This window comes from Sinohyriopsis cumingii, chromosome 2 (assembly GCF_028554795.1).
Source record: "Sinohyriopsis cumingii isolate HCF-2022 chromosome 2, ASM2855479v2, whole genome shotgun sequence".
Lineage (NCBI taxonomy): Eukaryota > Metazoa > Mollusca > Bivalvia > Unionida > Unionidae > Sinohyriopsis > Sinohyriopsis cumingii.
In genome coordinates, this window is record NC_142962.1 from 113,175,691 (window position 1) to 113,189,172 (window position 13,482).

General features: G+C 35.3%; 1 protein-coding gene across 3 annotated transcripts in view; it reads left to right on the forward strand.

The window, feature by feature from the left end:
* Window positions 1-13,482, forward strand: part of LOC149805628 (uncharacterized) — a 126,712-nt gene that overhangs the window by 57,591 nt on the left and 55,639 nt on the right. The window contains exon 1 of one of the 3 annotated variants that reach the window (XM_089950266.1): window positions 8,509-8,651. The exons of the other annotated variants lie outside the window; for them this stretch is intronic. Within the exon in view, the coding sequence (XP_089806392.1) occupies window positions 8,627-8,651 (25 nt within the window). The 5' untranslated portion in view covers window positions 8,509-8,626. Of the gene's footprint in view, window positions 1-8,508; window positions 8,652-13,482 lie in introns of those variants that run through there. 3 annotated transcript variants of the gene reach the window in all.

A 13,482-nucleotide genomic window follows, 5' to 3' on the forward strand; every position in this document is an offset into this window, starting at 1 on the left:
GAATACTATTTTATTTATAAATAATAATCAATTTAGTATAATCACGATCTGCCTAGGATTTTTTTTGTGTGTTTTGGGGGCGGGGTTTGTTGATCTTTCTTCAGGACATGATTGGTTGGGTTAAATTATGCAAGCCATGAGTCCGACTAAGATTGCATGATTATTTTGGTTATTTTTTAAAATCTTGAACCAGGATACATGCAAACAGACTAGGCTTTCCAATATAATTGACATGGATATGTCGTCAGCAACCAGTCTGATACTGAACAGACTATCGCAGTGATATCACTAATATAGATTTAAAAAAGAATGGTCGAAATATAGATCCCTGAGGAGCACCAAACGTGTTTCTTAGATCATTTGGGGAACACCAGACCTGGTTAATATTTGATTTGAGGAACACCAGACAAGGTTAATACTTGATCTGAAAAACACCGGACCTGGTTAATATTTGATCTTAGGAACACCAGACATGGTTCATATTTGAAATCAGGAACACCAGACCTGGTTCATATTTGATATCAGGAACACCGGATATGGTTCATATTTGATCTGAGGAACACCTGACCTGGTTCATATTTATTTGAAACTGACCCTTCTTTGTGTCCTGTATCTGCGGTCTCTTGATTAGTTTAGGAATTATTCCAGGGTTTCCTGAATACCTTGATAATATCTCAAAATATTATCCTGATTCCTTTTCTAAAAACTATTATAAAAAACCAATCACTGGAAAAACGTCTTTTAAATACTTTCACGATACAATTTAAAAGAGGAATTGGCCAAAATTGTATTTATTTTCTCCACAGTGACATTCAACATTTAAAAGTACACCTCAGTGATATATGTGGTATTGAGAAATTTTAATTTGCTGGACATGTCACGCGCATTGATAAAACTTGACGCCCATTTTTCATGGATCATAAGATATTGCTACATAACTACTGAAACAAACCACCGCTCCAGTGGTCTAGTGGTTAGAGCGTCCGCCTCGGATGCGGGAGATCGTGGGTTCGATCCCCGGTCGAGTCATACCAAAGACTTAAAAAAAAAATGGTACTAATAGTTGCCTCGTTTGGCAAGCAGCATTAAGAGTTAGTGTTAGGACTAGTCGGCCTGGTGTCAGGATAATGTCCCAGTGCTACACATCACTATAAACTGTCACACTGCAGACATCGTAGCGATATGACTGAAACATTGTTAAAGCTACGTAAAAAATCCAAAACACACACACACACACACACACACACACACTAAAACAAATGCGAACTCTTCCGAAACAGCCGGGCGACTTTTTTGTAAATATCCCGATATGCACTCGCAAACTTGGACAATAAACACGTTCATTTCAAACGTCTTGTATTACTATATGTATGTTAAGGCGTACATTGTTTATTTTACATGAAGTCATGTGACATGGTGCGAAGTATTTAACAGTCCCTATTCCAGCAATTAACTATAATCAAAAAGTGGATAATTGTACAACATACAATTGATAATTTCAGACACAGCTTCGGTAAGGTAACATTTACATTGCATGAAACCATCTGATTTGGAGTGTCGTATTCGACAGCGTCAAATGAATACAAATGTGGGAAACTTGCCTTGATTCAAAATCTCTCTCTAGCGATTTCAGGGAAGGGGAGACTATAGCATCAATCCGACCCTGCATGGAATTGATGAGTTACTGAAGTTCTTTCGAGGGAATTTGAGAATCTGAATCTTCAACTTACTTTCAGTTGATATGAAAATCGATAGTTTTTCAGTTGATATAAAAATCGATAGTTTTTCTGTTTTATTTTCGTGAAGTTGAGACTGCACACACTAATTCGTTTAGCCCAGACCTTAATCGCTCTTTCGCTACGTGTTCATCCCACTCACATTTATTCTAGCGGTTCAGTTTTATATCTTTTCCCATTCTGTATTAAATTTCAGATAATGTAATTCACTTTTAGATAAAACTAATATCCCTAGGTGCACATTTTGGCGACCGTTCGAAACTTACTCTGTCACTGTCTCTGTCACTCCTGTCCGGTAGGCAACAAAAAAACCTCAAGGACATCCTAGTCAGGGCGAAGCTAAGGCCAATCACTAATCAAGACCACCCTGGTCAATCTGGCCCCTGTGGCGATAAAAGGTGCAAAACCTGTCAACACATGATAGAGACCAGGACTTTTCTAGCACAGTGACTAGAGAAAAAGCTAAACATACATGGTCCAAACAAAACGTGCAAAACAGAATGTAATTTATCTCATCACATGTAAGATCTGTAGCCTTCAGTATGTCGGAGAAACTGAAAAGCTACACAAAAGGATCAACCTTCATATATCTGATTGGATGACAAAGAAGCTGTACAGAAGCCCAGTCGCAGAACACTTCTCCTCCCCTGGCCACACTTTCATTGATATATCACTTATAGCAATTGCTCACAACTCCAACTGGAATTCTAAAACCAGGAAATCTTACTGGATACGCCGCCTTAGAACATTGAAACCAGGCGGTTGAACCAAGAGGAGTAGAAAAAGACAGCCATGCACATATAAAATTATTTTTTGCAACCGACACATTTTCTTTTAAACAAGTCTCTAAATTTGCTTAGTAGCCTATAACTACTAATATAACAATGAAATATCCGGGATATAATTTGCGCTTACATAAATTTATATAAGATAACAGATGTCATTATGGCTCATCGATTTCTAGGTCAATAAAAATATTTGTCCGCATCCTCAACAAGTTGAAATAAACTTGTTGAAACATAATACATTTAAAGGTTTAATTCCTGTAGAAACAGCCATGCAGAGTTTTGCAAACACAACTTTTTTCTGTTTTATTTGTTTGTTTTGTCCATGTTTTGTGTTTGCCTTTGAAAAAGACTCTAAAGAGCTCAGGCTAGTTAGATAATAGTTTTGCACTGTCCGTTGTCAGTTTATTGCATTTATCTAAATCAATCTCTGACACGCGCGATCCCTTGCTGGATCCAGTGCACTTGAAAGGACTATTATTCGCCGTATGATATATATATATATATATATATATATATATATATATATATATATATATATATATATATATATATATGTGTGTGTGTGTGTGTGTGTGTGTGTGTGTGTGTGTTATATATGTATTTGTGCATTTATTAACATGCCTATAGCCAAGACCATATTTTCCAACACTGGGACATTAATATTGGTGTGTCTGGTTAAGTCAGACATACATGCTTGTGACGAGAACCATGTTTCGCCACCAGATGCTTATTAAGAGAACTACGTTTTGCTAAGAATGGTTTGATTATGCCCTTTGTTTTAAACGAAACGAAAATACAATTAGCTGCTGAATATGAAACTCATCAATCCAATAAACGGTATTGATGATATAGACTTGTTCGGAAACAAAATGCATGTGTTGTGAAATCTTGAGTACGGATCTGCATGTCATCAGTAATCTTGAGTATATATCCTCACCAGTCTCTCTGTCTGTCTATCTATCTCTTTCAATCAATCAATCAAACAATCAATCAAAATACTATGTTTAATTGATGCATGGCATTTTCATTTGCCGGTTTAGCTGATAATGAAGTCGTGATTTATGATAATCTATATTCGTGATGTGACATAACCAAGATATACTCGTCTTATTACATATATCTCGACAAGGACATACTCGTAATGCTACATGTACAAAAGACCAGGATATACTCGTATTGTTACATGTACCAATTACCAGGACATACTTGTATTGTTACATATAATAACGACCAGGACATACCTGTATTGTTACATGCACCAACGATCAGCTAGACATAATTGTATTGTTACATGCACCAACAATCAGGACATACTCGTATTGTTACATGCACCAACGATCAGGACATATTCGTACTGTTACATGTACCAACGATCAGGACATACTCGTATTGTTACATGTACCAACGATCAGGACATACTCGTATTGTTACATGTAATAACGACCAGGACATACCTGTATTGTTACATGTAATAACGACCAGGACATACTTGTATTGTTACATGTAATAACGACCAGGACATACTTGTATTGTTACATGTAATAACGACCAGGACATACCTGTATTGTTACATGTAATAACGACCATGACATACTTGTATTGTTACATGTAATAACGACCAGGACATACCTGTATTGTTACATGCACCAATGACCAGGACATATTCGTATTGTTACATGCACCAACGATCAGCTAGACATAATCGTAGTGTTACATGCACCAACGATCAGGACATACTCGTATTGTTACATGCACCAACGATCAGGACATATTCGTATTGTTACATACCAACGACCAGGACATACTCGTATTGTTACATACCAACGACCAGGACATACACGTATTGTTACATACCAACGACCAGGACATACTCGTATTGTTACATACCAACGACCAGGGCATATTCGTACTGTTACATGTACCAACGATCAGGACATACTCGTATTGTTACATGTAATAACGACCAGGACATACCTGTATTGTTACATGTAATAACGACCAGGACATACTTGTATTGTTAAATGTAATAACGACCAGGACATACCTGTATTGTTAAATGTAATAACGACCAGGACATACTTGTATTGTTAAATGTAATAACGACCAGGACATACCTGTATTGTTAAATGTAATAACGACCAGGACATACTTGTATTGTTAAATGTAATAACGACCAGGACATACCTGTATTGTTAAATGTAATAACGACCAGGACATACCTGTATTGTTACATGTAATAACGACCATGACATACTTGTATTGTTACATGTAATAACGACCAGGACATACCTGTATTGTTACATGCACCAATGACCAGGACATATTCGTATTGTTACATGTACCAACGATCATGACATACTTGTATTGTTATATTTACAAACGAAACAATTCCTTTCCATGTTGTATAGTCTACAATCAAGAGAAACTACACACTCGATAACTGGAGATCAATAGTGATTTATAATGCGGGGTTCCGCAGTAACATCACAATGACTCGAGTCACGGAAACTGATAAAATTGTGTAACATCACAATGACTCGAGTCACGGAAGCTGATAAAATTGTACATGACCTATTGGGGGGATATTCATGACCAGTACATTTAAACTTGCGTATCCTTAACCATTGATTACATCAGCTCAAAATGTTCAGATATTTCATTAATCATTCTACTGAATTATTTAAAGGAATTTTATATTGGAAACTTAGGTTTATCGTTAACACCTTTACACGGATTAGATGTATGCATGACGTCAGGCAAGGATTTTCAGCTGTATATAAGGAATTGTGTTAACTAATCCACGTCACACAGCAGCTTTGCTCTCAATCTTCACTAATCCACGTCACACAAAGTCTTTAGTCATAATCTTGACTACAGCAACTAATCCATGGAAATACGTAGTGCAACCGCCGAAGAATCGCTTAAAATCAATGAAATTACCAAACAGTGATCTAAGCCTGGAGCAACATGAATGTGTTGTTTGCGCTCTTACAATGGATACTTGCCTTATGTTTTTTTTTCTTCATGATCATTACCAAGTAAAATGAAAGACATGTTTCAGATTTTATTCTAAATTAACAAAACATCATATATTGTATACAATGCAGAATAGACTTTAATAATTGACATACACTCAAGTATAGACTGTTGTTGTACCAATGCAATTTGAGCGTGATGTATGTAACGCACTTAGTAGGTTCCAGTGCAATGTGAGCGTGATGTAATGTAACGAACTAGTAGGTTGTACCAGTGCAATTTGAGCGTGATGTGATGTAACGCACTTAGTAGATTGTATCAATGCAGTGTGATCGTGATATGATGTAACGCACATTAGTAGCTTGTACTAATGTAATGTGAGCATGATTTGATACAAGCAATGTACATTAGTAGGTATATACCAATGAATTGTGAGCGTGATGTGATACAAGTAATACATATTATTAGGTTGTACCAATGCAATGTGAACGTGATGTGATACAAGTAATACACATTAGTAGGTTGTACCAGTGCAATGTGAGCGTGATGTGATACAAGTAATACACATTAGTAGGTTGTACCAGTGCAACATGAGCGTGATTTGATACACTAAGTTACATTAGTAGGTTGTATCAACGCAATGTGAGCTTGATGTGATTTACGTAATGTACATTAGTAGGTTGTATCAGTGAATATGAGCGTGATGTGATACAAGTAACACACATTAGTAGGTTGTACCAGTGCAATATGAGCGTGATTTGATACACTAATGTACATTAGTAGGTTGTACCAGTGCAATGTGAATATGATTTGATACAAGTAACACACATTAGTAGGTTCTTCCATTGCAATGTGAGTGTGATTTGATAAAAGTAATGTACAGTTGTAGGTTGTACCAGTGCAATGTGAGAGTGATGTGATACAAGTAACACAAATTAGTAGGTTGTACCAGGGCAATATGAGCACGATGACTACGTAACTTAATGCAGGTATTGGTATAGACCATACGATTCATCACAATATTCCAAAACAACACAGCCGTAGACAAACTAAATTAAAAACTGAATGTTACAAAGTCCGTAATAACCTTAAAGAAACACAAGTATGTACCGAGTTAACCCTGTCGGAGATCAATATCCTAATATAACTAACCAATCATGAAATCAAATCTCAGTGAATATGTGTCATTTTGATTGTTCACCGCATATTTCAGCATGGTTCCTTGAAATATTTTAGCTTTACAATAGAAGAAAACATAATTATTTTCGCTTGCTGCATAGGTACACAGAGTTATTTAATCAATTCAACCTAATTAACAATTGGTCCAGGTAAAAATACATGGATATGAAACATGAAAGCCATCAAGTGGGTCTAATAATATTTTTAATCACCCATATACAAGGTTTTTGTTTGACGGTCCTTTTGTCAACAGGTTTAATAAACTGTACTTCAAATACAGTTTAGAAATTGTATCCATCATTTGTTAATTTACTAGCAATTTCATTTTAAAGAAAACAATGTGAATTTTAAATCAGTTTAAAGTTGTATTTGTTGCAATTTTGGAACCATATAAAAAGTTTTCCCATTTTTACCTGCGTAAGCTTTTATTTCACTACGATTCCTAAGGCACGCCATCCCTGCTTATACCAGTAACAACTTCAGTTTTTCATATATTCAAGGGTGGCTTGCCTTGCCTAGCTTTTTCTTTTCACTAGTTTACCTGACACCGCCGATAGCAAGTTTTGTCACTTAATGTGCGTCCTTATGTCTGCATTGTGTGTTGGGCTCCTGTCCATTTTTTAACATTATAATTAACCCCTTCAAAAGTTCTTTACTGATTTATTGACGTCATGCAATCTAGGAAATATTTAGAAACGCATATTTTTATCAATATATAACCGAAAAATATTATAATCTTTGATTCAGTAGACAGTGCTTATCAAATCCATCACTTGATCAATGTATTAATAATGACCAAAACAACAAATGCATACGTGACGTTTTGGCTAGGTATATGTACACGCGACACAAGGGATCTTGTTCCAGACACAAAAATATGTACATGTGCATGGTAGTTTTTATAAGGCAAGAGATCATCAAAATATATACATGTGCATGGTAGTTTTTACAAGGCAAGAGATGCTCAAAATATGTACATGTGCATGGTAGTTTTTATAAGGCAAGATATGCTCAAAATATGTACATGTTCATGGCAGTTTTTACAAAGCAAGAGATGCTCAAAATATGTACATGTGCATGGTAGTTTTTACAAGGCAAGAGATGCTCAAAATATGTACATGTGCATGGTAGTTTTTACAAGGCATGAGATCCTCTAAATATGTACATGTGCATGGCAGTTTTTATAAGGCAAGAGATCCTCAAAATATGTACATGTACATGGTAGTTTTTACAAGGCAAGAGATCCTCACTCAAACACTTCATGCAAAATGGCTAAGGCTCGCCATTACTATTTTTGCAGTAGAAATCCTCAGATATACTGAAGAGGTAATTAACAATGATATACACTCTCATAACATTGAACTCACTGTTCATAATATCAACCAATTTCCTGTACTTTATTGGCAAAATACCAGGTAAGTAGATTAAGTATTTGATAATACGTATCTACTGAACACTTATAAAGATTTATCTTCTGAACGAAAATCTCTTGATTACCTTTAATCCCACTCACATAAAATAGATCAGGCAAAAACTTGTAAATCACATTATTTATACCTCTTCCAAATAATCGGTTGGTCTATATAGAACGTAACATATTAATTGTACATTACTAATATCCATAGGTATCCGTTATACATAGTAACGCAACGCGCTTTGTATCGGACCAAATGCTACTGTATTTTACTTGCGATAACCTTTGGACCAAATAGGGTACGCTGATAAACATTAGAGTCTAATACACAACCTTTGGCAACACATATCTTTAACATTTGTGGGATTTGCATGCGACACTTTGGAGAATGACAGGTTCAAAAGGAAACTGCTCTTATCAAAGGCTTTCAGAGATTTCACTGTTTCTCTGCACGTTCATAGACCGATGTTGTCTTTGTGAAAAAATATTCAGAATGGAATGCGTTGCATATTTGGTGTTCTTTAACGTCGAGAATGTCAGATGGACTATTATTTGAGGGTAAGTACTGCGGATTAATTTTCAATAGTTACACTGCCATGCAATTTTTAAAATAATGACTGTAAAGTCTTTATTACCATTTGGTATAACACTTCTGCATGTTCGTCTAAGGAGACCGCGGGTTTCAATTAAAAATAATATTTGTATTTTTTTAGTCAATATGAACAAACAAAGCAGTATTCAAATATTAGACTGTGGCAAAATAATTTGTTTCCAAGGTGATGTGTTGCTTAAATTAAAGTGATAAGTTAAAGAGTCTCAAAGTTGGAATCACCTAGACTGGAACATTCAAACAGTAAGAGTACATTTTTAAATGTATTTAGTGGAATTCTTGAGGCCACACAATAACAGTAAAAAAGAAATTTAAAAATCCGATTTAGTGGATTGGTTGCGGCCACACAATTTGGGTATAATCAGAGTATATTTTAAAACATTTAGTGGATTAATTGAGGTCAATATATCCTGTAGGTAATGTATGTTCTACTTGACATTACGGTAACAAAGACATGGATCCAGAGTGATTAATTAGCACAAACCTTTGTACGTTCAGGAATTTTTAGACTAATTTAATAACACGTGTATTCATAATGATGTTTGCATGTATTTCCTGGTGTATTCCTTTAGTATCATTCATTTGTACGAGATATTCTATAAACCAGGTAAGTTGAGTAAGGAAAGTTACAACTGAAATGAAATGTCTACCTGGCTGTAGATGAACTTCCAAACAATCGTTGATATAACTGTATTGCGTACGCCTGGATTGGAGTAACCAATCGACCTTGTGTATGTCTGTCTGTCTGTCTGTATGTATGTATGTATGTATCTATGTATGTGTTTTATGATCTAGCTATTTGTTATTTACGTTGATAAGGCCATACATGTAACAGATGTAACAAGACAGTATGCCGTCACAACTGACGTCATAGCATCATGCAACTGAAAGGCATAACGACTGAGGCATCAGACTGTATTTCAGGATAATTACACCTCACTATTCTGCCGTCTGGTCAGTGTCATTTCATCGCACTATTTTGCCGTCTGGTCAGTGTCATTTCACCGCACTATTCTGCCGTCTGGTCAGTGTCATTTCACCGCACTACTATGCCGTCTGGTCCACAAACACTATTTTTTTAATGCGATTAACATAATCTTGCTTATGTGCTCCTTAAAAGTGATATTTATGAAGCTCCTCGAAAAATGTGACTTTTGCACGCCAAGGCTTAAAAAAGATAGAAATAATTCGATTAGGTTGTCTTGTCAAGGCTTGCAAAAGTTAGAAATTATTCGGTTTAGTTTTGCTCACCAAGGTTCACAAAAAATAGAACTTATTATATTAGTTTCGTGAATGTTATTCGAAATGTACACTAAGGTAAGATCGTCTACGCATTATCGTGTATGCACGCCAGCAACCCCATGTCGACTTTTGTTCAAAGCTATTGCAGAAAACATTTCTTATTTCATATTCGTGATATGAAGATAATATAAACTGACTGCCCTTTCTGTTTAGCACTTGAAACTTAAAACTTTCTATTTCGGTTGTGAATGCATAATTGGAACAGACACTGCTAATTGTTACGTGTAACATTTACCTTGATGGGTAGGGTACCTATGATGGCAGTTGTTGTCTTAAAACCTAATACTGTCAAGAATTTAATTTTCAGTTCAGGGGAGTTGGCATTTCAAAAGCATCGCTTTAAAGTAAATCCGGACTCTCATCATACTTATCGGGTAATGTATCCTCCGTTCGCATTGTAAATTATTTACTTCATATCGAACCCTTGATCACACCACCATAAAATGCGACACCCGTAATCACACCACCGCATTATGTGGTATATAGAGCCTATTCTGTGTATTTGATTTAAACCTTCAGAAAGTACAGTTCGTCAAACTACGTAATTTGTTAGGTATAGTATTTCATATAGACATTACTCTATATGAACTTCAGAATTTTGTACAGAGTACATGTCTTTGATATATGGCATGTAGCTACAGTCCATGTACTTTAGAATTTTGTACAGAGTACCTGTCTTTGATACGTGACATGTAGAAGCAACATTCCATGCACTTTAGAATATTGTACAGAGTACCTCTCTTTGATATATGGCATGCCAGTAGCTATACTATCCATGTACTTCAGAATATTGTACAGAGTACCTCTCTTTGATATATGGCATGACAGAAGCTATACTGTCCATGCACTTCAGAATATTGTACAGAGTACCTCTCTTTGATATATGGCATGACAGTAGCTTTACTGTCCATTCACTTCAGAATATTGTACAGAGTACCTCTCTTTGATATATGGCATGACAGAAGCTATACTGTCCATGCACTTCAGAATATTGTACAGACTACCTCTCTTTGATATATGGCATGTAGAAGCTACCTTCATTGAAACTAAGAATTTAGTACCGAATACCTGTCTTTGATATATAGCCTGATCAGTGCCAGTTACCGATATGGTGACCAAAGACTGGAATGTGTCAGACAATTTCGAAATTATTGACTTTTACTGTTTGGATTAGGATTTTTTTTTCGACAACTTTAATTAGTCCTATGCATCTCTGGATTGACAAAAATCGAACTTTGTGAACCGTTTTATTTGAAATCAGCGATGCTGCATGATATTCTAAGGAAAGTCCATCAAGTAAAAGACACGAGACGAATAGGTCAATAAAGCCGATTCTAAGGAAAGTCCATCAAATAAAGGACACGAGACAAATAGGTCAATAAAGTCGATTCTAAGGAAAGTCCATCAAATAAAGGACACGAGACAAATAGGTCAATAAAGCCGATTCTAATGAAAGTCCATCAAATAAAGGACACGAGATAAATAGGTCAATAAAGTCGATTCTAAGGAAAGTACATCAAATAAAGGACACGAGACAAATAGGTCAATAAAGTCGATTCTAAGGAAAGTTCATCTAGTAGCGAACACGAGACAAATAGATCAAAAAAATCGATTCTAAGGAAAGTTCATCTAGTAGCGAACACGAGACAAATAGGTCAATAAAATCGATTCTAAGGAAAGTTCATCTAGTAGCGAAAACGAGACAAATAGGTCAATAAAATCGATTCTTAGGAAACTGCATCTAATGGCGGACACGAGACAAATATATGAATAAAGTCTATTCGAAAAACCTGAAGGTTTCATTGTTGTGTAGTTATATTCAAGCTTTATCATGAACATATGACAAACAATATGAGATCAATCAAATTAATATAGGTACAGGTTTCTTATTATCTAAGTTCCGTATATACTCGGTTATAAGTGAAGTCCAATTACGAACAAGATAGACCTTGATCTGCCGTCGAATTACTGTCTGGCAGAACAGGGTTGTTGTTGTTAATTTTACTGATTATTTATATCAGTCTGCATAGACCCAAATATGTCTGCGCATTATGTGGCAGCAGAACTGGGTCTATGCAGTTTGCAGTTGTACTTTACTGATAAACGATTATATACGGTAGCTATTTGGACGTCAAAAATAACGTTTTCATCAGTATGGGTGTTCAAAACATGTTCAACCGCTATTCACGGCACCGTATGCAGATACGTCTACATTCTTGTTTAAAAAGTGTTTATTACGGTACTAATACTTGTAATATCAAGTTAATTAATTCCTAAAAGTATTCGAAATCATAAGAATAATCTTGTTAATGTTCATTAAAAACAATAATAAACTTGTTAATGCTAATTGAAATCATCATAATAAATTTATTGATGTTCTGAGTTCTACCAATGTCTGACTGCAATTAATTTTTATTACGGTTTGTCTACCAATGTCTGGCTGCAATTAATTTTTATTATGGTTTGACTGTCTTGATCTAGGCGAGATAATGCATTTACATTTTTTCGCGGTGCGAGATTTAGGCGAGTTCTTTCTATCTTTTCGCTGTGAGAGTCAGGGTGTTTTTTTTTAACCTTGGTGTTAAGACAAAATACTCAGATTATTGGCCTGGCAGAACTTGTTTGTTATGCGTATGCACCAAAAAAAAAAATGCAAATTACGATTTAATTAACAAACAGCAATGCCTTTTGTTTTCAAAGAAAAATTTGGACACCTATTATTATTATTATTAGAGGCATTGTCGTGTGTTTTTCACAAAAGTTAATGCTTCTTTTATTAAAACAAACTACTGTATCCATGTTGTACGTTTCTATTGTGTATGCTAAACACCGGTTACAACTGTATTCTCCATGGTCAGATACCCTATTTATATTAGATCTGTCTATGAGAATGAGTTCCTAGTATAAACATTTAAAAACCAGTCTTAATTTCTCAACCCAAGCTAGCAAATAGGTTGCTGTTTCTTTTAATAATTCAAATCCCGCTATTTCATTTGAAGAAATTGCGAATAGTTTGTCCAACGAAATAAAGTTTAGAGCAATGTAATATTTATATAATTGTATTCATCGTTTAAAAAAGAGAAAAGCTGAATGAAACCCATTTTAAGTAAAGTCTACCGCTTTGAAAGGATTATTTGAGTCTTGGTACAGTAAATATTACATAGACTTGTGCATGGCGTCTATATATAACGTATGTCAATACGGGTCAACTTGAAAAAAAAATAGTTCTCGACTTTAATCAAAGAGGCAGAACACTTGTAACATGGCACATATTAATAAGTGGGATTTCTTACTTATACAGCGTAAAAAGCGAAGGAATCCAAATAGACTCTGATCTGTAATTATAAAATGATTTTAATTACATTGGAATCCAGACAGACTGATCCACCATAATAGTGATTGTAAAAACGTAGAACTCCAGATAGACTCTGATACAGATATAGAAATCCAGATAGAATGATCAGCAGTAATGATGAT